The sequence below is a fragment of the Photinus pyralis genome, unplaced genomic scaffold (assembly GCF_008802855.1).
Source record: "Photinus pyralis isolate 1611_PpyrPB1 unplaced genomic scaffold, Ppyr1.3 Ppyr1.4_LG1, whole genome shotgun sequence".
NCBI lineage: Eukaryota > Metazoa > Arthropoda > Insecta > Coleoptera > Lampyridae > Photinus > Photinus pyralis.
The window spans coordinates 6,139,325-6,164,098 of NW_022170249.1; the positions used below are offsets into that span (position 1 = coordinate 6,139,325).

The 24,774-nt window shown below is 35.7% G+C and overlaps 1 protein-coding gene across 1 annotated transcript in view; it reads right to left on the bottom strand.

Annotated features, from left to right (window-relative positions):
- LOC116168683 overlaps nucleotides 1-24,774 on the bottom strand; it is a 74,688-nt gene that overhangs the window by 33,255 nt on the left and 16,659 nt on the right. The window contains exon 2 of the mRNA XM_031484663.1: nucleotides 1,146-1,360. Coding sequence (XP_031340523.1) covers nucleotides 1,146-1,360 — 215 coding nt within the window. The remainder of the gene's footprint in view (nucleotides 1-1,145; nucleotides 1,361-24,774) is intronic.

Genomic DNA, 24,774 nt, shown 5'->3' on the forward strand with positions numbered 1-24,774 from the left:
TGAAGGCCGTTTTGACGAAATTATGGTTGTGGGGCCGTTATCAATTCCTTGTGAATTGCGATTACGAGAAAAACCGAACAACGTCGTCTTCGTCGTGTAGTGGACATTCTAAAACGTGCAGAACATTTGCTTGGTGTGGTATTATCGGATTAGCTTGCTCGCGTTTAAATAAATTGTTACCACGAAAGCGTTGAGGTCCCAGGTGCAGAACGTTAATTGCTTCTATATTTGGGGCGAGAATCTATCATTGCTCTGGTGACCGCTAGGCGTTTAGCACTTAGTAAGAAGAGAGTGAGCACATACGTTGTGTTCAAGGGTTTTGGGAGCGGCCAGGTGGCCTTTGGCAAGGTGTGGTTCACGGCGAAGGTAGACGACATCGAGTTGGACATTAGGGCGCTGGTGGCCGACGTTGAATTGTTACTGGGGCAGTCGGCACTAGGCGCACCAGGCCTCACTATGGTCGTACGGAAAGGCAGGGTGTTTCTAAACGACGAGGGCGATATCTAAGCGTTTCACCTTTAGAGAATTAGGTAATGAGAGCATTACTTTCTGTACTTTTGAGCATAGTACCATAGATATTTTTTTACGGCGAAAAAAAATCTATTTACTGACACACAATTACATTTTTTAACGTTTAACGAACTTAAAACCTTACAGTACTATACGTCTACATGGTCTGTTCATGTAGTATAATTTACTTTTTAATCTCTGCTTGTAGACCAATATAAATGAAAGGTAAGTTCCATAAAATAGCAGTCACGGTTACATAATACGCATAGGGGTACGGTAACGCACACATTGTTTAATCAAAAACTTATTTGTAACGGATATTACAACATATTCAAAGCAAGATTGAATTATGTTCTGTATTCACGTTACAATGTTTCAAATAGAAATGTAAATCCAATTTACATTAATCGCGACAGTATCATCTACATTCTACATTACATCCACGCTCACGTGCGATTTTCGCTAATGATTTGTTCGCTTATGAAGTTCCCGAACGACTCATTCAATTTTTATAGAGATCGATTTGTGAAATTTACAGCTCTCTTCTAGTGGTCATTAATTTAATTACATTGGCCGAAACAATCTCAACTTGGAAATAAAGCTGCGCCTACATTTACGTAGAAAAGGAAACTTACGTCAACATGCAGTCCGCCCTGAGGAAAGACTCTTGTAGGCGGCTCTTCTTTTGGTACGTATCTGTAAAACTCGTCGGTTCCTCGATACCACTTGACTGAATACAGCGGGGCATCCTCTAAGTCATAATCGCACCCCAAGGTAACAGAGTGTCCTGCTCTGACCGCTCTGGGGACCGTTAGCCTAACTCCTTTCAAACTTCTGCTCCCATATATTTCTGGAACAACGTACATTAATCAGAAAGCTTGCCTCCTTTCGCACTTACATTTTAAATTAAACTAATGCGATTTGGCAACTTTCAGACGGTAAAGTGCTCGGCCAGCAAATGCTTTAAATGGCGCAATACGGATACTTCAAGTTTCGGTGTTTCAAATGTATTAGTTCATTAGAGAAGTTTCGCTATTTGAAAGTTGAGGCCTAATGATAAGCCCTTAGCTTGCAAATTATTAATTGTCGTCGCTTGAGTAGTAGTACAAATAAAACAACTTACTTAATATGTTCGAGTGTTCGCTTTCAGTTTTCAGGCGAATTTATGGCAGTTGGGATGATGGGGATAAGATTTAACGATTCCCGCATGTTTGTCATAAACAGCGAGATAAACAAAAATTGTAAGCTGTTTTGATGTTTAGTTGCTGTAGAACTTTATTTATGTAACCGAGAAAGTTTCGTGGGCCGTTTTTCATTTCTTTTGTGTTTGCGGGGAAAAGGGGTTCGAAAAGTTTCGATATCCCACCTACGCCTACCACTCCTGGCTCCACTTAAAAGGTCTACTAAAATCACAGATCCGACGAGCGTACGTTGCCAAATAACTAACTAGACTAGAGTTGTGTCTCGCGGTGAATTTCTTTTGAAACAAGATACAAAAGCGTTTCTTATAGTACAGAGCTGGGCAGAATACTTTCAAAAAGTATTTGAATACTAAATAGTAAATACTTTGCACAAATCAAAGGTATTTGAATACTAAATACTTGTAGGTCCAGCACAAGCGAATACTAGATACAGATACATTGAAAACTATTCAAATGCTTAAAAAAAATAAGTACTCAAATACTTTAGAATGTATTCGAATACTTTCAAAAGTATTCTAATACTATCAAAGGTATTCGAATACAATAAAAAGTATTCGAATACTTTGAAAAGTATTTCATTAACTTACTTTGAAAAGTATTCGAATACAGTAAAAAGTATCCAAATACTTGTCACTCAAATACATTGAAAATTTAAAATAGTATACTAGATAAAAGTTTTAATACTACTTAAAAAATCAAGTTATACTTTGATTGGGGTTAGCTTTTTTTATATTTCTATTGTTATATACAAATTTAAGGGGAGTAGAAGCGTAATATTATTATTATATTATTATATAGGAGGTACCTACCAGGACCTTTCTTATACCAGTTATATCCTTAAGAATACGTGTACCAGTTTTCAAAGCGATCGTACGTCGTGCACATGATACGTACGCCTTTCTGAAATTAATCCTAACGATTTTGGAACAGATCCATTTTTGACCATCCGTTTGTCCGTGTGCATGATAACTTGCTTAGAAACGTGCGATCGCTTTGAAAATTGGTACACATGGTCTTAAGGATATAAGAAAGGTCCGTCCCTATTGTTTTTAAGTTACGTAGACTATCGAGTCAAAAAGTTTCACTCTAGGATCGTTCGGTATTGAGATGTATCGGATTTTTATATTTGATTTTGGGACAATGGAAACTTCCCCTAAACATTTCTAAATTGTTCTCAAATATTTGAATAACTTAAAAGTACTGCCTATTTTTGAGGCCGGAAAAAAATTGTCTCAGATCGACCGGGAAAAAACATTTTCTTATAGAATGTCGCCTGTAGAATCCATAATTTCAAACAGTTCCAAGATTGGGCTACTAGTTCAAAAGTTACAGTCCTTTAAATTTTCTTTCGAAATTTGTTTCTAGTCCATAACTTTTGATTGAGAAGTCTAATCGAAAAAGTACGAATTGTTGTGGATTCTACGAACCAAACTTAATAAGAAAAAGTGTTTTCCCGAGAAATTTTGGAGTAGGTAGTCTATTTTTGGTAAAAAAGGAAGGTTAAGTATTCAAACACTATGCGAAGTATTCGAATACTTCTCAAAGTATTCCAATATCTTGCAAAGTATTCGAATACTTTACGAAGTATCCAAATACTTTGCGAAGTATTCGAATACTAAATATTTGTGAAAGTGTTTGAGTTACAAATGCAAATACTGCTTCCATAGAAGTATTTAATTACAAAGTATTTGAATACTTTAAAGGATTTGAATACTAAAAAGCATTTGCAAAATCGAATACTGCCCAGCTCTGCTTATAGATCATTTGCCGTATAAACTGCTTAATTTTTCAGGCATTTGGAATTAATCCCCAACCTTGATTCGTAACAAAAGAAAAGTATAGCGTTATAGTTTCCCTTTAATTAAGCTCATTCCGGGAACCTAATTTCCAGTACTAGAGACGGTGGAACAGCTAGTGGCTGTTTTAGTGTCTCTAAATTTTCCCGAAGCATTAATATCCATATTTCTCGTTTTAATATGAACCGTATAGAAGATACAATAATGAAGAAGGGCAAGCGGTCTAGTTCAGATGGTGGTCTTACATGCTGAATTGTCTGTAAGGGAAGGTGGTATGAAGAGAAGAAGTAAGAGTCACGAGGGAAGTATTAAAAAAGAGTAGGGTAGCAATGAGGTGTAAAAGAAGCATGATACTAGAGTTCTTTAAGGGAATCGGTATAAATGAGGCATGAAGAAAGGGTGAAAGGAAATGCGAAAGGGGATATCTGATGGAAAGATAGGTGCAGGACAGAGACATGAAGAGAACGGAGAAAGATACCTAAATGGACCTGTCTGTGGATTAATTCCGAAGAATGACACTATTTATTCAGACGCCATGGTTGATAATGGTGGCCTCAAACTTTATGATTGGTGGAAAATAATTCGCGCTATACGGGGTGCTGGTTTAGAAACCTGACGGAGTGGGAAAATTGGTGTTCTCGGAGAACATTCGAAGATAAACTATAGCAGAGTTACGTAAAAACAACTTTGATAGCGCAGGGTGATTTTTTGTACGACATTCGTATTAATATTCTGGGCTCCACGTTGAGCGCCATATAAATAATGCCCTGCGTAATGGTATGCGGTCAACTATACAACGCACAAAACACTCGTCCAGCTAGCTCAATCATCAAAATTGGAACTTTTTATAATCTCTCCTATTATAATTTTGGCATCTGCCACAAAGTAAAATCCCAATATTATTTTAAATTAATAATTTTGGAGACTTGGTATCCTCGATCAACTTAAAATTCCAAAGGACTAACTACACCAAGTTTCATTATCACCTGACACATTTCTTGGACTCGAGAAGAAAAATCTGACATGAAAACTTTACCCAGATTGCACAATGGCTTCGAATAAACACAATTAATTGATTGACAATGACAAAATTTTATTGAAAAGAAAATTAAGCAAAATTCCTGAAGGGAGGAAACGATTGAAACGCTTGTTTGGACAAATTACCCCGCACGAAAGCGATTGACGAACAAAATAAGAAAACCTTAAAATTACTTACAATTTTTTTCCCTTTTAATAATGCTAATCTGGTCGTTCAACGGTTTGCAATAACAAAACGCACTTAACTTTCGCACAAACCCTGACACCTTCTGAACTTCAATTTTTCACACACAGATCTTGATGACAAACGAATTCGCTTGTGGAATACGATGATGAGCAATATTATAACTATTAATTTTTAACAACAAGAGAACCTCATCGGAAGGTCTCACGGTCAACTTCACTAACTTCGTCCATATACGAAGAACACGCTTTAAATTTCTCAAGAGTCTTTTCCTACCGTCGCGAATCTAGCAGCAATCTTCTACTTGCAGTATTTAACGATATAAATTCCATAATAAAATAAATCTCCTACTTCCGGGTTTTATAAATAAAGCGGCAATCATAATTCGCCTCGATAACGCCAGCTTTGACAAAACGCGTCGCGCGTCCTCACTTCCGCCGAAATGCGCACACCATTGAACACCTGCATAATTAATTCGTTATCTTTTGTAACAGCGATAAAAAGACACGTGGGATAATTAAATCTCATCCGATAACAAAACCTCTTATCGCAAACGACCAGATGTGCTTACATTTAAACACGCAATTTCACGTTTTACAATTAAGTAAATAAATAAAGTAAACAACAACCAACCACAACAATTCTAAAAGGAAAAGCAACACCACAATAACACAAATTCAAATGAAATAAACCAATTCTGTGCTTATTCATAAAAAACCCAGATTTACTCGTAATAAATAGAAAAATAAACCTCATATACAGGGTGGCTTCATTACTTTTTTTTAATAATTTTAAGTTCCGTTACAAGAATTGGTTTGGAATTCGGTTCCATCCTTTTTTTTTGTGGATCTAATATAAGTGGTACCCACTACCTAAGAATGCTGTCTATCGAATAGAGCACTAAATGCTGCGTCGTTGTTTTTTGACCGATGTTACTAGCTTTAAAAATAGCGTAAGGGAATTTCTAAAAATGAGAGTGAAATGAGGTTACGTCTATTTTTGAGTAGTGAAAGGTAAAGCTTCAAGAAGAAAAGAGCATCTCAAACTATAGGAAGGCGTGGAAAATAAATAGTAAATTAATCATTACATTCAACTGAAAACAAAAAAACCGTTGAATAATTTATTTAGCCTTTATAATAAAAATAAAAATTTAAACATCAAGTGTCCAGCCGGAATTCCGGTGATTAGGTGTCAGTTTAAAGTTGAGTTCAAAATTAAAATTTCAGGTATTACATATTTTACATGATATCGCGGGGAAATCATTTCATTTTGTTTCACAGGTAACCACAACTGGTGCATCTAGTCATAACAAGTATGATTCCACTGCACTTAGAAAACTTCAGACAGCTTCAATTGGAACATATACAGCGTATACCGTATGCGATGGCACCTACGACCTAGTTATTCTACGTTGACCGCGCGTTAAAATGTCATCCCAAAAAATTTACACACAAGGAATCTTTCAGGAAATTGCGTTACCTACATCTCCTTAACTGTCGAGTTCGCTCTAGGGGATATAGATAATAAATACAGATATGTACAACAGTGTTTGTGATCTTTTTCTGTTCTCGTAATTCGTACAATTTGGCTACAATATCTTAACAGCTTTGTTGCAAAAATTCGCATTTCTCACAGCTTATCGAGTAATATAGTGCTACCCTTATCCCGAACAAAATACAGTAGTAAATACTGGATCGGTCGAATTTATGTGGAGATATAGTTTATTTTCCTTTTTATTTAAAAACGGTGGAATGAAATGTGTATTTGTTCAGGAAAATAGAAATGGAGACTGCTAGACTAGTCCTAGTCCAAGACGTGTTCGATATAGTAGATTTTCGTATGAAACCATCATGTTTGTTTATATATAGAAACTTTAAGCGAAATCTAATTTACACACAGACGGTCTGAACAATACAGTACAGATTTTACACGTCGCATTACAGTTATCCGACGTGAAATTTACAAAAACAAAGCATAAACGCAAGGAGAGCGTTTATTTGGCACGTTTGTTGTTCCCGATAATCTAACAAGTTAGAAAGTTGGTAATCCTTTTGTAATCCGTTATAAAGTAACGCTTTATTGAACTTCCGCTTCTCATTTTCAGGCTCAGTGTGATCTAATTTTAATGAAAATTTACTTTCCTCGCTTTGTGCGATTTTTAACTCCATATTTGGGGGGATTATTCACTGCGATCGTTGAATGGACGAGAGAATAATGTTGGCTACGCCAAATCCAGCGAAATATCCCAGATTTTGCTTAATATGGAGCCCTTTGGCTAATAGCGATGCTGTAAGTCTGTTGTAATTGAGGTTGGGCGCAAAGTGATTTTGGATTAAGAAGAGTCACCGCGCCGGATCATTTCTCAAATATTCTTCCTAAAAACACTTTTAAACCATTCTTTCTCTAAAACACACCCACACAAACAGGTCTCGGTGCTTTGTCTTGCTTCTGCCGAAGACTGTCCGAAAGAATTACTAAAACGGATATTTACGTACATGCATTGGAGGAAAGCATTCGTTCTGTGAATAAAATCAAGGCCGCCACCAAGGGGGTTTAAGTTTAATCACGATTAAATGTATGTCGTAATGTCCTAGTGGCAAGGATACTCGGCTTTCAGCCGGGCAGCTCGGGTTTGATTCTATGCACGAATAGTTTTCGTTTATTTTGTTTACAAAAATGCGAAAATCCCAATTCAGCGGAGTTAGATATTAGGTTATTTGTAGGTTTAAGATGGTTTTCTCAAATTTTCTTGAAAAGCAAAGTTGTACCAACTTGCTGCGGAGTTGCCCGAAGGGATAAAAAAATGTGTCGAAAATGTTTTTTTCTAATTTATCTGAAGCTGAAGAGTCGGCTACAATCGAATTTTCGGCGATTTTTTTGAGAAAACAGAAATTCCACTTTTGTGGCGTAAATTAAACCTGGTATGGACTTTCTGTTCTTTACTGCTTGAGAATAAATAAGAGAGCATTCGGTGGAATTGAAGATTGTCCTTTTTGAATTTTTTAATGTCTACAGAGCATTGTTTTCCTAACAGATTGCAGGGGTCTGGATATCCGGACCATATTCAGTTATCTTAATTATGGCTACTTAATTACAATTTTGGTTTTAAGTAATTTCAGCATCGTAACATATATTGATCGTACTTGAGAATGATTTAGTACCTTAGCTTTTCTTTGGTTCGTAGGTCGGGAATTAATTAACGAATTAAAGATTAAACATGACCGACTGCGTTAATAATAATAATAATAATAACACAATAAACTCCATTTAATAAAATTACAGGAATTATTATAATGTTTTTTTTTGTTTTGTATTGTTTTCCTCTTTCCTGATAGCGTTGGCTATTGTGCCCATCAAAGGTATGTTGGACCCTACATAACTTCACCAGACACAGACACTAATCGTTACTTGATTTTAATCCGTGCGATTAGTTAACCAGACTAGACCTGAGTTCTCACAAGAAACACTGACCATAATAATAAAGTTTATTTTACTTTACTTTAAGAATAAAACAAAACAAAAATACAACAACCAAAAAGAAAAAGTAGCTCAAAAAAGGAATGAATTTGGTAATGCCGTTTTTCAATTCACCCTTTAAAAACCAAAAAGAGAAAAAAAATCGCCTCACAAAACTAAATATTATTGCTTAGATAAAGTTCTTTGGTCGATTTTGCAAACTGTATATTTCATGTTAAGTTTCTCCAACATACGATTTAACAGGGACGGTGCCACATAAGCGAAACAGCCTTGAAATTTTTTAGTATTGTGCCTTGGTATTGTGAAGGAATTAACCCTTAGCTTAGAAGCCATTCTGTAGGCGTTCTTTAAATAATAAGGAATAGAGAGGATTCCTTTTAGGAAAAAGTTTAGAGGAATCGTGGCTGAACACGCAGCGACATCAGTAGGTGATTCTTAGAGAAAATTAAAACTAATCAATTCGCGTTTGGTTATCAGTGCGACTAGTTAATTTCCAATTTAAAACTGTAGCATTTGAAAATAAAATATTTATTCCGGAAACTACCAAGGAATTCACCAAGGTGTTTTTCGAGCACAATAGAATACTCCAGGTTAGGAGTGCGAACTATATTAAGCGCAAGTTCCGTGAGTTTACAGTACAATCAATAAATATTAAGCAGGGGATTAAGGGACTAGGCCATTTATTACACCATAAAGGGAATTATTGTGCAACGTGGAGGACCTTAAACCCTTATTGTGAAATACATGCGTTTTTATCGCATAAGTTGGAGTGGTGTTCGATCAAGGACAGATTAATTAAACGCGCTGGGTTATGTTTCACTATAAAAAAGTGTGGCCGTTAGTGAAAAAAAGGGGACTAAACTTAATTGTTGGAATACGTATTATTGTAACGTTATTTGATTTTTACTCTCGTGTATATTTAAATTCGTACGACATCACTGCAATACACTAGTTTAAAGATGTAAGTTATTCATGTAGTAAATTTGTTATTACAGTAGTTCTTTGTTTTGCCGTAGGAGATCGTATCGATTTTAGATTTTTCCTATAGAGTTCATCAGCCAATGGAAAGCATTATCATTTTTTGTGAAACTGCATTTTTAGCTGATTATTGTTTGAAATAATACCGTATGACCATAAATTTATGAACAAATTTTGTTTTTGGAATCGGGAAAAGTATCACATTCTTTTGAACGCCTTTCAATGGTTTGGATGTTTTTCCACGTTAATTTGGTATTAAACGCAGCTAAACTAAATTTTAACGCTAATCTAAAAAAATGCCTTGTCGGGGTAATCGATGGCGCCAAAGCTAAAGAAAAAATTTTGAAATCTGAGAAATAAATGAACTGTTTACGTTGGGGTGTCAAGGAATGGGATTTTTCCTTTTTGGGGTGAATGATTTATGGTTGCACTTTTTTTTATCGTTGGATCAAATTTGAATTTGACTTATTCGGGAGGTGGGGTACGTAATGTTGGCAAAATTCTGAATTTTTGTTAAAAGTGTGCAATTACTAAAAATGCAAAAGGACCAAGTTAAAGTCCACGACATTTGAAGTCAATCCGAAATTGAAATATGTCATATTAGATCCTGCCTTTGATAGATGTAATGTATAGATTCTTCCTGTCTACGTGACGTGCCCTGTTGATTTATAGTAGTGGCTGTTCTATCGCTTACAATTTAATAACAGTACTTGACCGCTCTGATTGACAGCTCCCATCTATTCCGCACTTTACACAAGGCATGCTCTACTGCTTTATTCGCTCGATATAGTGTGATCAAAAATTAAACGTGCTACGTAGCACTTCTGACTTCAAAGGTTTCCAAACGATTGGCTATTCATATGTCAACGGCCGACATAAAATATGTACTAATTAATTAGTATTGGTAGGAATTCCATTCGGATTATTTCGAGAGAGTTTAATAGGCATATCAATTGTTTAGATCATTTTCAATTATTACAGCCGCAAGAGGCATTCTTGTTAACGCTGATTGCTTAATTATCAATGCATACATCATAATTTATCTACGTAGTCCTCAAATAAAGCAATTAATAACCCTATTAGAATACGAGTAAACGGTTTATTGTATAATCTGTGGGCACTTCCGACCCTTTCATATTAATATTCCAATGTGTATTTGCGGGATTTTAAATGGTCGAATGCGTAAGTGTTGTCTCTACTGCTCTATTCAATTCCGATTGCAACTTAATTCACCACCCTCAACCGGAAATTTAATTAATTAACATCCAAAGTTCTCGTATTTGGATTTCGCACTTAACCTTATTTTCTCGCAGTAATTGTTACGCACTACCAAGTTTTGAACTTTGAATTTCGTCGTTAAAGTATTTTAGTGCCTTAGTTTCGAGCTCTATGGAAGTTTGATGTTAAAACTTGATCAATAATTTTCTTTGGTTTCTCGCCTTACAACTACGAAATCGAGACGATAGGCTAAAACTTAAGCGACTTTAGGTATAACAATAATGGCATTGTTACGTTTATTCATAATAGCGGCACATGCTAATGAAAACTCGCAATTTTATAAGAGTGTTTGTCCCAAATCGTTCAGGTATCACAAAAAGCGCATAAGCGTAGGGTTAGTACGCAATTGGTTGAATGAAATGATGTCGCAGGACCTCGTATATAATAATTTTGGGCGATTTATTACAGTATGGATTTTCCGAAAGTTCATACTCCAATTTAATCCATGATACTCGTCATGAAGGCTAAAGATGGCGCCATACTCGAAAATCTGTTTTCCTGAAACATCTTGTACTATAACTGGGACAAGCCAGCAACCTTGAAAACGATCTTCTGACGAACTTTAGAAAAATTATTTTATTATTAAAATTTTCCCGCTAACTCACAGTGAAATGAAAATCAAAATAGGCATTTGTTTAAAAAATTTATGTTCCATTAAATTCCTGCCGGTCGAATAACCGAGGCTATACTGTTATGGATACAGGGTGGCTTACTGAAAACAGTCAATGTCAATTTTGGCCCCTTAACGATAGTTTTACCAAAAAACGCAGTTTTAGTTTTGAGGGTTAAATCTCGGTTAAATTATACTATTTACATAATTTCAACCTTAGGAAGAGGGTGAATTTCACCCCAAAAATTTTAAATAGGACGGGAAGGTAAACGTTACATAGTTCGATACGCAGGCAAAACAAAAGCAAAAGCAAAGTAAAATGTTTATCAAGTAGGTGTTGGTACTAGCCTGTCTCAGAAAATTGCATAAACAAGGAAGCAACTATGTGAGTGCGTTTCATTTTGTGGTAGGTAATTCAAAAACGATAATAGTTTACTCTATAACGGAAAGCATGAAAAATGTTTCGACTTTTTTTTTAAATGGTGAATCTGCGTTCACAACACCAACTCTGTTCAGTGAAGAACACGCAGATAAAAGATAAAAAAAGTCTCTATCAAATGAGCCTATGAAAAGGTGCACTGCCGTTTAAAAAAATTCAATTGTTTTTCGTTACTCGTTTGTTTTCTGAAATAAGAACAACTGAATGCTGCCTTTATTATGGGAAACAAATTTTTAAAAACTCTCATATAGAAAAATTTTGTATACAATCGATATTTACCGAGATATTATACTATATTCCATACATAATGGGCACCCTGTATAATTTTAATGAAAAATATAAAATGGTGTTGGTATAAATTATAACTACATCTATAAATCTGCACATATTCAAACTTCCCGATTGGCTGTATCGAATTCTTTTATCAACACTAGCATGTGGTTAGTTGAGTAAAGTCTATTTCAAATTTTTGACCGCAGTATCTTTACTGGATCCAAAATTATGCACTAAAAACGTTTTGGTTTCCTTAGCATAAAATATTTTTTAAAGCCGAATGAAGCCGAATTTTAGTTATTTTTTCCAGTAGCACTTGTTATTTCAAAATCGTATGCGACTTGTCGAAAATTTGCATAATAATTTTCACTACAGCAGAGCCTCAATTTAGAAAATTCAAATAATCAAGATCTATGTAACAACGAGAATTATAGTTATAGTTGTGGGAACTCATTGTATCAGTACAATTATTCCCTTTCGTTAAATTCGAGTAAGTTTACAAATTACTTACGACTTTTAGTTGATACATTTCCAGCTCCACAAAAAAGCAATCTACATTCTACATGTCGTACTTAAATTTTCTTATGTAAAATGACTGAATTTCGGAACTTCACGAAACGAACGGCAAAGCTAAAATGACCATTGTCCATTGGCTAAAACCAGTATTAGAATGTTTTTGAAAGCATGAAAAAGATCTCCCTTGAAATTCCTCTTTAATTTTAAACAACGAATCTATAAAATTGTTGCAGTTTGTTGTACTAGAAAATACGTTTGACGCCGAACAATTGAACAACATGCTTATATTGTGCACATATGCTTCGGTAAGCGCTTCTATGTGAAGTTAGTTGCAAATGTTCTTGCTGTAATATAGGAACGGACCGTAACACTAACGCCGTTTAAATCCAAAATTCCTTTTCTATTTATTTCTGCTTTTTCAGAGGTGGTAAATTGCTGACGGTATTACTTTCCTTTGTGCATCATAATTATATGGAAACTCATAAAATTTTAATAAATGGGAGCACAAAAGTCGCAGAATGTAATTACATTTCTTTCACTGAAAACCGTTGGGATTTAATATCTGATCGCAGGTTGGAAAACAATTACAGTATGATTTTTTTCTCGTTTTCGTGAAAATTAAATATGCTTACGGTGGGGGTTGCTGTATGCACGTATTGCGGATTAACGTGGTCCTTTATTTCCATAAGGGATGAAAATTACTTATTTATAGCACGTGTCTCAGTTATCTTTTGTCTTAGTATCCGCACTTCTCTATAGAATTTCAAATTAACTCGCAAGTTGTAACTTTATGAAACCGCACCAGTGACCGTATTTTAACTATAAATCATCTTAGCGTTATGAGAGGACTTGAATGTACGACTTGAAAATACTAAACCTGGAAGACGCTCTCGTCTAATTTGTCCCGAGCTGCGGTTAAACAACGGCGAAATCTGTGTTCGTCCGCGAAGTTCAAAATTACTGCCTTGAACCACCTTTTTTTTTTATTAAGAAATGTGGTTTATTGTGTAGAACGTGTATAAGGAACATTTCGTAAATTTGTTAAGGCCATAATTTTACAGAAGAATACAATAACATCGAGAATTGTACAGTACTTTCATCGATCTCCTTCTTGCACTACTGTCAACCCCCGTAAAAATGGCATATAGCCCAACGTATCTGAATGACCACCCTAATGAATTCTAAAATTCATAGCAAAAGTCTGAATCGGAAGTGCACATTCATGCTATAAAATTGCTTACTCCAATCCGAAACCACAATGCCAGTCTCTTCGACTTCCAATGAGATTCACGGGGTAAAAGCGTTTACAGTTTAGGGCCCAGAACAAGAAAGGGATAATAAATAAATAAATAACAGCATAAGGGATTGAATTTAAAAAATCATTAGTACAGTTTTTATCTTTATTTTGAAACGGGCCGAGTTTCGGATTCGAACCAGGGACCTTCAGTACCTAAGACGAGCTTCCACTTCATTATGCTAACCGGGCCAACAGTTCGTAAATGGTTTGAGTTCGCTTATCATTCATAAAAAAACATGCAAATTTGTTCACGGAATAAATTTCCCATGTGTCGACCTCTTTAGGAATGTTAAAATGACTTCGAGCATAAATTGCTATCCAAAATATCCAAAAAGATCGACTGCCATTTTTACACACTACAGAAAAATCAAAATACCTTACATTTATTGATGAGTCAAAATTTTCTCCCATTGACAGCTGTTTCTCTCGTTTTAGAAAGTACCCGGAGTTCAGAAAATTGGATGGTCGAAAGTTTTGTGAAATATAATCGGATATCTGTATCGCTTGGTAAACTTGACTGCTTGTTGAAAGTGAATCTCGAAAGACCACAATTTGAATCCGGAACAAACTGGGCTTCTGGTTATTCGAACTGAGCTTTCGTTAATTCATTGGATTAATTCACCAATGTTTTTACGGGTTGCCGTTTAATGTTAAATCGATTAACACTCCGTATACACAAGAGAGGTGACAGTTTTGATTAACAAACTTATATTTTTGCATAGTTATCAAATTACCTTACCCACCCAATTCTGAACATTTCCTGTTGTGCATCTAAAGAATTGAAAGTAGATGATTTTCAAATTTTTGAAAAACACCTTTGAATTCGAGTCTAGTCTAGTCTAGTGTGTTGGGTTGGTAGAGCATCTTTGGTTAACTTAAAACAATAATGTTTAAGAACTTATGTGAAAAATTGTTTGTATATTTTTGTAAATTCATACAAAGAAAGCTCTGAGTTTATGACCAGTCTTTCCAGACTTTGTATTTTTTCTGGGATCTAAGCTAATTCTATTTAAACCTCAGATTAAGACATTAGGACGCGGACATTGAACCGCAAGACAGTAGACCGCAAAGGGAATAGACCGCAGCTGACGCTACGGTAATGCTTAAAATGAATTTCGTTAGGGGTAGCCACAATGTTTCACCATTTTTATCGCACACGCAGTCAATATTAACAGGGTATCAGTGACGATGATTTCCCTTCATTTACGCTGATATTAGTGGTTTAACCAATTTCTCTTATTTTTGTTTTAGTAATTTGCTCAATTCAACTTTCCATCTAGCCTAAGAGGTAAAGAAAAAACTCTGAGAATGTTAAATCCTTTCTCAAAGACATCTACATAATCGTCTTATTATAATGAAGTACAACACTGACATCCTGGACGACCCAAATTAACTCAGAAGAACAAGAACAACGTCACAATTATTCATAAACCTTTTATAAAACGCTTTTTGCCCTACGGAATACAAAGCAAATTACAACAAACGGATTGCTTAAAAATATATACCGGTAATAAGCTCAATTCCAGGCAAAAAGGAAAAGATCAAACGATTTTACATCTCTTCCAATTTAGCTAAACGAAGAACCTTATTTTATCGTTCCGTGTCGCACAGTTTCGGTGAAAATGTAACAAATAGCATCTGACATAACTTAGTTTCGCTTCCGGTTATTGTGAAAGTTTTGCTTTTATAACAATCAAAAAGCGTCACTAATTTTAGAACATTATAGAACTTTTTAATTACGAACATTAAAAACTAAGAAGCTGTTTGTAATGTTGCACCAATTAAGAAAATTTAGTACTAAAAGCAATAATTAAGACATTAAGTAACGTTATACTTACAAAAACTTTTTTATCCTTTTCATGTTTTCGTAAGCGTACAGAATACAATTTATCTTTATTTGGAGAGCTTCGCATTACTTATTCCATACATTAAAACGTATAGTCGAAGAGTTACAGGTTACGTTCGCTGCAATAATAACAATTTCTCAGACCAGAGATTTATGTTTGCAGCATCGCCCTTAAAACACCTCCTCTGTTTATAACCTGAAGAAGAATTGTGTCGCCTGACACGTTTTGGAAATGAAATTTGTGAAATATGCCTTATAAATTTGACATTTCTCGAGGATCAACGCGATAAAGATAACAGCTCTAATATAAGCGAACGTAAAGATGAGGATTTCCTTCTGATACACGGCGCACCTCAAGATCGTCTCTATTGGAATAGGTACATAAAGGAAATTCGCTTCCTCCCTTCATTGCGAGGAAATACAAAGGAACGTTTGCTGTACTTCACATCGTACACACGAAACATGCAGCTTTATATTAGCCACCTACCTAGCATTAGGGAAAAGAAACAGTTTCTTTAAAGTTTCAGCACTTCATTTTGATCGTAACCAGTGGATGAACACTGACGTCATTTATTTTTATTTCTTTCCGTTATACATTCTGTTAACGTTATTTTCTAGCTTCTTTAACGGTTGAAGCGTGCCTAGGGGCATCTAATGGAAGCGAAGGAAGTATTTAAAGGTACTCCTTAGTAGACGATGTGGAAACAAAACGTCTTTACCAGAGGAAAATTTATTTCCATCGCCCACTCATCTTGCCTTAAGAACTAGTGCAGTAAAAGATTGAGTTTTAATATAAAGTTTTGTAACTAAATTAAGGATTACATATTGTTTTTAATTTTCTGCAGAAAATCCACATTCTTTTGTTGCCTGTCTCTTGTTTTGTATTCATAATTCTATAACGGTAATAGCTATTTGATAGTGTTAGTTTCCATAAATATTTTAAGTTTATCATAAATACTGATTCGTTCGTTCATTAGGTAAAAACGCAAAATTATTGCTCTTATTTAAATTGATGAGACATTGTAAATTATATAGCTCCACGTGTTTTCCGTTTTCTATACAATTTTATTATCTTTAGAAATTATTTGTTAGATTGTATTTTTGCGTAATTTGGGCATGTCTGTGTTAAAAGAAAATGGGCCTAGGTTCGCGTGAACGCTTATTTATAAAATTTCTATCACAGTTTTCAATTCAGACCCAGTAAATTTAGAACAATTTGGGCAAGTCGAGTGTGTGATTTAAAAATTGCTCGTAAAATTAAATGCGATTAAATTGTTTATAAATTTAATTTTTCCTTTTGATTCATTTTTAGTGACGAACAGGTAGGTCTATAATCTCAATTACTTTTTTAAGTGCTAGTCCAACATTTTTGGTTTATTTTTTACTTCATTTCCACGATAATCGCTCTATAAAACGGCTGGATAATTTATTCTCTGGTCGGAAATGAACATTCGCGCACGTTTTATCACGGTCTTTTATAATTCTAATTTCTCCAGGGTTGGCAAAACGAAAAACCCATTTAAAAAACCCCCAGGGTTTTTGTGTCAAAAACCCACCCAACGACCTATACAAAAAACCAACACAAAAACCCATACAAAAGCCCCCAGAATTTGAGACAGAAAGTGAGACAAAATCAAGATAATTTTTATATAGTATTTAATAAATTAATAAATTAATAAAGATATAGTGTAGTTTATTTGGAAACAGACAGATACTGATAGATCAGTCTTACATTCTTATTCCTAAGTTTCAAGAACGTTTACATTAAAATATAAAATACGAACTGGGTTCGTTGGGTTCTCGTTCTCGTCCATACGGTCCACATTCTTCCACAACAAAAAAAAGAAAAATTCACGTTGAAAATATTTATAGTTTAAAAAAAGTAAAACTCACCTTTTAACTTTTAATTCACATATCAAAAAGAAACACACTAAAACACTCCTTCTATTTTATTACAACACTTAACCAAAAACAACCAGTCAATCAAAATTAATGTTATTTTTCTATAATTTGAGGTTAGAGTTCCGGAAATTCGACAAATATCCAAAAATTATCCAAATACCCAAGAAAAACACAAAAACCCAACACAAATACCCAAAACCCCACCCAAAGCATACAAAAACCCAGATTTTTGCCAACCCGACCTTCATTGTGAGACTGAGACTCAATTAACGAAAAGTTGTGATGTTTCCTTAGTTCCTGGCAGTTTTTTCATGCATTTCATTGATAGAAAAAAAAGCATACATACTACACCACTGAAAAAGTTTTCGCAGGGAGTGCAGCAATTCAAATTGAAGAAGGATGAGGATTCACGAGTGGATGCGCATGCTTTGGATTCCCTCAAGCAGGAAAAGGAACGTGGTGACGTTTTAGCTGAGACGGCAGAATGTCCATAGCTTTTTGTGGTATGTGTTTGACTCGCAAATAGATAAATGTATCCGTTATCTTTCCTTTGCAGTTACTGTAATTACCATAGGATGTAAGGTATAAATTGTTTATACAAGATGGCGCGAGAGAGTGCGAGATTTTGAAAGGGTAGTAAAAGTGCTTAAAATAGGTTTAATCTTAAATAATTTTATAAGCAGCGTAAACTATATGCGATTTAATATTTTTAAGAAAATTTTCTTGAACATAATATCTAATAGGTGGCCACTTTCTCTGCGTATACATTCATGTTTCTATAACTTTTTGCAACAGAAATCGTGTCAATCTCTTCTCATCCTTTTTTTCAATTCAGGAATGGTGCGTGGACGATGCCCAAACACTTACTTTTCAAAAATTCCCATAAGAAGAAGTCACAAACGGAAAGATCCGGTGATCTTGCAGGCCAGTGAACATGACAGTTTTTAGAGATGGTGCGATTTTGAAAAAAACTGTCGTATGGCTGTAATTGATATTCTTGCAGTGTGGGCAGTTGCTCCATCCTGTTGGAACCGTGTGAACTCATTGATGTGAAACCTGCGTAGTTCTTGGGTAAAGAATGTCTCAACCATATTAATATAACGCTCGGAAGTGACAGTCACAGCAGGGTGTCATTGATTTACCTCTGCTCAGTAACCACAATTCTGTTTGTTAACAGACCGGTTTAAATAAAAATGTGCCTCATCAGACATCCAAAGATTACCAAGGGATGCTGCACGGTTTCATCCATTCTGAAGAACTGTTCAGTAAATGCAACTCTGTTTCTCAAGTCTATGGGTTTTTTATTAGACAACAGGCCCTAGCTAAAAACGGGCGCCTGAACTCAAACCACGAATCTGAACCCTGAACGTACCTTTATATTGCTTCCTTGTAATCAATCAAGTCCCTAGAGCTATTCTTGTGTGATTAAGAGAGAGCAACATCAATTTGGATTTGATTGTTTTTGTAATGAAGGTATTTTTGGCGGGAGTTTTCGGTTTTGAGGTGCGCAGTCGCTTCTCGGCTACATTACAAGGTCTTCTCGGCTTAACTAATTCGGACTAATTCTTCACTGATTTTCGACCGTAAACTTCCCGGAATATTGGTACAGGCGAGTCACACGAAAAAGATTATTTTTCAGCCGATTACTTCACACTTACTGCCAGAAAACAACAATTGCTTTTCTTGAACTGCTTGCCTAACGTTCTAGTGATCCCCAACCGAATCCCTTACTTCGGACATAACATTATAGATCGCCAAATTCAGCAGCAAAATATTGACATTTATTTATTTTATCTAATCTCATATTTTTTTAAGTAAATATACATTATTATTGGTTGAGCATCACTATAATTTGTGAGTGAGGACCTCTGCTGGTTCAGTTAACGTGCTCCGATTGGTGCATCATTTTTAACGCGCAGGCTTTTCGTACTTCGTTTCTTTTTCTTGATATTTAATTGAATTTAAATGGGTTGCACACGTAAGTATGCGATCAATTTCTTTCTTGTTACAATTGCATTTAAGGACTTGGATATTCGAAATTTGATCAAAGTTAATTTTCAACACTTGCTGTATTAGTATTATGTTTTTTAATATCCCATCAAGATCAAAATCGATGCGTTGCTTGAATTATACCTTTAAATCAATAATAATACTGTCAAACGCAGATAATACATCGTCTGCTGTATTTATGATGCAAACGTCAAAATAAACCTGGATTATTTTCTCGCGGGAAATTGCAAATATTGTATTTTATCCAAGATTTTATCGCTTTCCTTTAATCCTTCCAAGTTTCATAGGAAAAAACTCCAATCATTTAAAGAAACTAGGTGGCATTCAACTTCCTAGACTTAGTAAAACAAGACCAAGTTCACGAAGATTTTATATGCCATACGAACTAACATCATCACTGAGATAAGTGGTCTTTTATGCGGCGGGTTTGAGAAAAAGCAGTGCCACCTTAACTCACGTCACAATGAGTACGAATTAAACATAAAGGTTATGAGGAGAGTGTTGAGGGTTAAGTCACGACATCGTTCGCGTCGAGCGGTTGAAAAAGTTTAAGTCAACCAGAACTACCTTTGCGTGGGGGGTTGTATAAGTTGTAGGGATTTTAGATTAAGCAGTGTCAAGAAAATAGCGTGAAGCTGTCGAAAAAATTATACCACAAGCACACTTGAGTCAGATACCGGAAATTTAACGCAGAGGTTTTATTTATGGGCGTGGCATTCTAATAATAGTACTAGGCACGTTTACACCAAACTTTCACTTCCGGTTTGGAAACAACCATCGTCGTGAACAAGAGTATCCTTGGTGTGAAAGGTAATGCTGAGAATTACCGAGCACGCCTTGAGCTACAACCGATCATATTTTTATATAATTACATTTTTCTGGTTCATTGATACCTAAAGTATACCTAATAACCGAAAAATCTCATTCGCAACATTATCCAGCGCAAATTAGTGGAAAAGATAAATTCCTTAGACCTTATATAAGTAAATTTTATTTCCTCACCCTGGCCATCTTGGAAACGCTTTACATTAGGTAAGCGATAATGGTGTGAAATCTGCATGAGAATGAGCGAAACTTTACTACGAGAGGTGGTAGTTAAATTTATTTAACTTTCCATTGTTTGCCTGTGACCCGCTAAAAGGAACATTCATTTTGATAAATGTCTTTTAAATCTACCGTCTGACTCGTTCCCGGAATTATGAGTTTCTCCCGAAGATTTGACAAGTCAAGCTGTATTGGATTTAAATGAAAATGGAAATTCAAAAGCAAATAATACAGATTTGAGCGTTTCTCCTTAATTTCCAAGCGATTACTTTCCGACGCGGAAAAGTAGGCACCATCTTTTCTTATGTACATGCTTAGGCCCACATGCAATAAGGACGGTAAATCATGAATACGCAACTAGGAGCCTCCATTTGTCAGCATTCCTAAGTCCTCTGTGTTTGTTTGCGAGGCCTACTCGATCCGCGCTGCTAAATTCGCGTCTATTGTCATGTAAAATTCGCCCGCTGGTAAAAGCTCGATGTAAGTCTCTGATTTTATGAGACGACACCGTCGCGCTTCGACGCCATAATACGATAAATGATAGTCTTCCAACAAAATTCTAATTAAATCTCCTAGTAGGTATTAGAATTGTTGCGTAAATACTAAGCATAAACCATTATCGTTGGTGATAACAAATTTAACGACTGAAACTCGCGGTAATTTGCGAACTTCTGCAGGTGAAAATTTGTCAGACAACTGCTTCATGGTAACCTTAATTGACCTGGAAAGCCTCAGTATAACAAGACTAGGCTGCGTAATAATTTCAAAACCTTAATTAAGCATGCAATATTTTAGGCGAAATTTAGTTACACGGAAAATGAGAATCGGTCCCTATGCGAATTTCTTTTGTTACATTTATGATTAATTTCTCTACTGGAAAGTTTGTTAATTTCCCTATATGCGTGAAATTGGCACAAATAATCGTTTGTGATTTTGATTAGTGCTTAAATAGTTTCTCTTCTGGCTTTGTATTTTGCTGTTCCTATGACAATGCCAGACAGCCCAGTCTCACTGGCACCGGTATGAATTTATCCTTTGGCCAGTTGGGACCTACCAACTTTGGAAAATCAATAGCAGCACACCTTGGTCTAGATTAATTTACTTATCACTACGGCTACTTTTTCTCAAAGTAGTTTGGCCATAAATAAAGAAATTAAATATGACCCACAGGATCACAATCGAAAGTAGAGAATTTGAACTAATTGGTCACCGTATGTCAAAGTTATGCATGTTTTACTTTTCAAAACAGAATGTCATGTCATGTTATAGTATTTTACATTATTAGCCAGGTAAGTGAGTTTTTACTGGCGATAGGAGAAGTTGACTAGCGAGCCGTTAGGCGAGCTTGTCATCTCCTAGAGCCAGTAAAAACTATTACCTGGCGTATAATGTACAATATTTTATTTGTTACTCATTTGTAAACAATAGTAAACGTAAATAATTAGTTCTTAAATTAATCTTGAAGAAATGTCTAAAATATCATGTTATCCATGTAACAGAGACTTCGCATTAATTCTGGCCAATGAAATTACTAGATTACTAACTTGTAAAATTTTTACAGGTCTGCTGTCAGTTTTACAGGTCTGCTGTCAGTTTTACAAGTCAGTAGCGTTTAAAGACGACGTTTACCCGTTTGCGTTTTGTCTTGTTAATCAACGTTTACAACTGAGTAACAAATAAAAAATTTTTGCGTTTTTAAGGCATATTATTTTATTTATTTATTTATTGTCCCTCTCTTGTTCTTGGCCCCGTTCTTGGCCTCCACAGGGATTGCATATCAAGGAATATATCGGGTGTTCCCATTAAATGGTCACTTTCGACCCAACTGTATTAATTCTACATTTTTAAAATTCCGTAGGTTCCTGATCAAATTGGCGATATTTATTTTTTGGATTTAGGGAGTTAATGGCGTCTGTATGTCCGGCATTGAGAGTAGATAAGACTAACTTAATGAGGTTTACGTGCTCAAAACCGCTCAGTCAGAATGATCTTATTTCGAGTCCATGGGAACTTATGGTACCAAAATGCGCGGAATATGTGGACCTTAATTAGCACCATTTTGGGGATGCTCTTGTCAATCGGAAAAGAGTGGGGACGAGTCCGGAAAAGTTTTCATTCATTTGTTTTTGGTCCACGAGTGGTTAACAAAATATGGTGGTTTTGTGATTAGGAATCGAGCAGGAAGCCTATGTTTTTCTGGCTCGCGAGGTGAATGTTTATGCGGGTCGTTGGAGAACATCGAAACGCTGGTATACGAGTGCCGTGAATGAACGTGATTAGAAGATTTTCCACGGGGGGCCAAGAAAGTTAGGATACGTATTTTGGGATTATGTGAATAGCGTAGGCAAGGTGAAAGTTACTGGGCGACATCGACCAAAAATCAGTTACATCGATCGGTCGGAAAAAAATATAGTTATAGTCATTGGTAAAATTCGTGCACCTCCTTCCTCCTTTCTAATGCAAAGAACTGTTCGGATTACACAAAATAAAATCGTCCAACTCGCGAATTTTCACACTATTAACAATAACATGGCAATCTAAAACCACATCCAGTTACTCAGTGAAGACCTATCCTATTCAAGATGTTACGCATTTAATCGTTGGATTAGTGAACTAAGCTACCTGTGGACTGGGAAGATCTTAAGATCGCTCAGTGTAGATATAAGGACCGTATTCAAAGATCTAAAAGAGGATCATGGAGGGCCTACTGTGGTAACGTGGAGGGTCTTCAAAAAATCATTTTGAAAGACCCGGGGAAAGAAATGGGGACACTGCAGACAGGCTGCAGAAAAACCTAGAGACGCTGCTCTTACATTTGTTGCATCTCTTTAGAGCCTCCCTGGCTTCAGGGTAGATTCCCGGAAGCTGGAGAAAGGTAAGAGTTATGTACCTACCTAGCTGGGTGGTGCTAAATATGACATATGGTGAAGCCTATAATCGTTTCTTCCTCGGTTTCTTCTAAAACTGGTTTTTAGACCACTACGTCCATTCGAACATGCTTTCAGGGCTGGTATGTCGACGGAGGCGGCCAGGGGGTCAATTTTTGAGCGCTCGCAAATGGGAAACGTATACGGAACAATACGAATAGTAGTTTGTTTCAAATTTTGACAGCACGTTTCTTTGCGCGCTCTTAAAATATCCTTCGCTTTTTTGCGAGCGGTAGATAGCTGGCGTAATTTGATATTCGAATGCGTTTTGCTTTGAATATAAAGTATAGTGACCAGTTGATCGTCAATTTTAAAAATTTTATCGAAAATAGAAGAATTGATAAACGTTTTGGCCATTCAAGATTTTAGATTTTTTACGTAATTTGGTTTTCCGGGAACTATAGGGTGCATAGACTGCACGCATGTGCCCATTTTTCCTCCGAAAATTGAGGATCCGGAGCACCCTGAATATTTATATATAAACCGAAATGGTTACCACTCTATTAATGTGCAGTCGGTAAGTTTAAAGAATGGAAGAGTAGTGGATAACGTTACAAAAATGTTGTTAGATATGTGACAGCAGCCTCAACATTCTAAATGTGAAAGCAAGGTATCCGGGAAGTAGAGGTACTAACGATGCAAATAGATATACCTATATCAGAAAAAACTCGTTGTTGATCCATTCTCTAAATGGGGTGATGAACCATATAGGAAATAGACGACTCAATTCCTCAAAGGGGAAGGTTTTGAGAATTGAGTTTTCCTATTTATGGAATCAATCAAATGTCCATGGTCTTATGCAGCAATTACATCGATTAGTATTGGGTGTGTGACACATTTATTAATAAATGTAGTTCCTTACACTAATACTTATTCTTTACAGGAAATTCGGGATATCCCCTTCGCTCTTGGTTGTTAACACATTTTAATAATGTGGAACCAAACACTCCAGAAAGCCGTTACAATAATCTCCACAAAACAACAAAAGCAACAATAGAGATGTAATGGTTTGTTAAAGAAGCAATTTCGTTTTTTATTAAAGCATCGATTTCTTCATTATACCTATACTCCAGTCGACGCGCCGCTTCGCTCTAGTGAGCGGTACCCTTTATTTTTCACATATTCCACCAGCATAGTTTTTTGCTTTTCGGAATCATTTGCACCTCTCTTTTTTAAACTGTCCATTATAATAACGAGGTACAATTATATACACCTCTTTAACCATAGAACAGATGGAATGAGAATAAATACGAAATTAGATTTAATTTTGCGAAATGTCAATTTTAATTCAGGTGTTGTCAAATCTATCAATCGCATCTTTACGATGATCGTAAGTAAAGTTGCGAATAATAGAAACTGTCACTCAAAAATTGATTGTTTTCTTGACATTCGTAACTACGTACACGTAACTTTGCGTATTCGCAAAAAAAGATCGCATCTCAAAAAT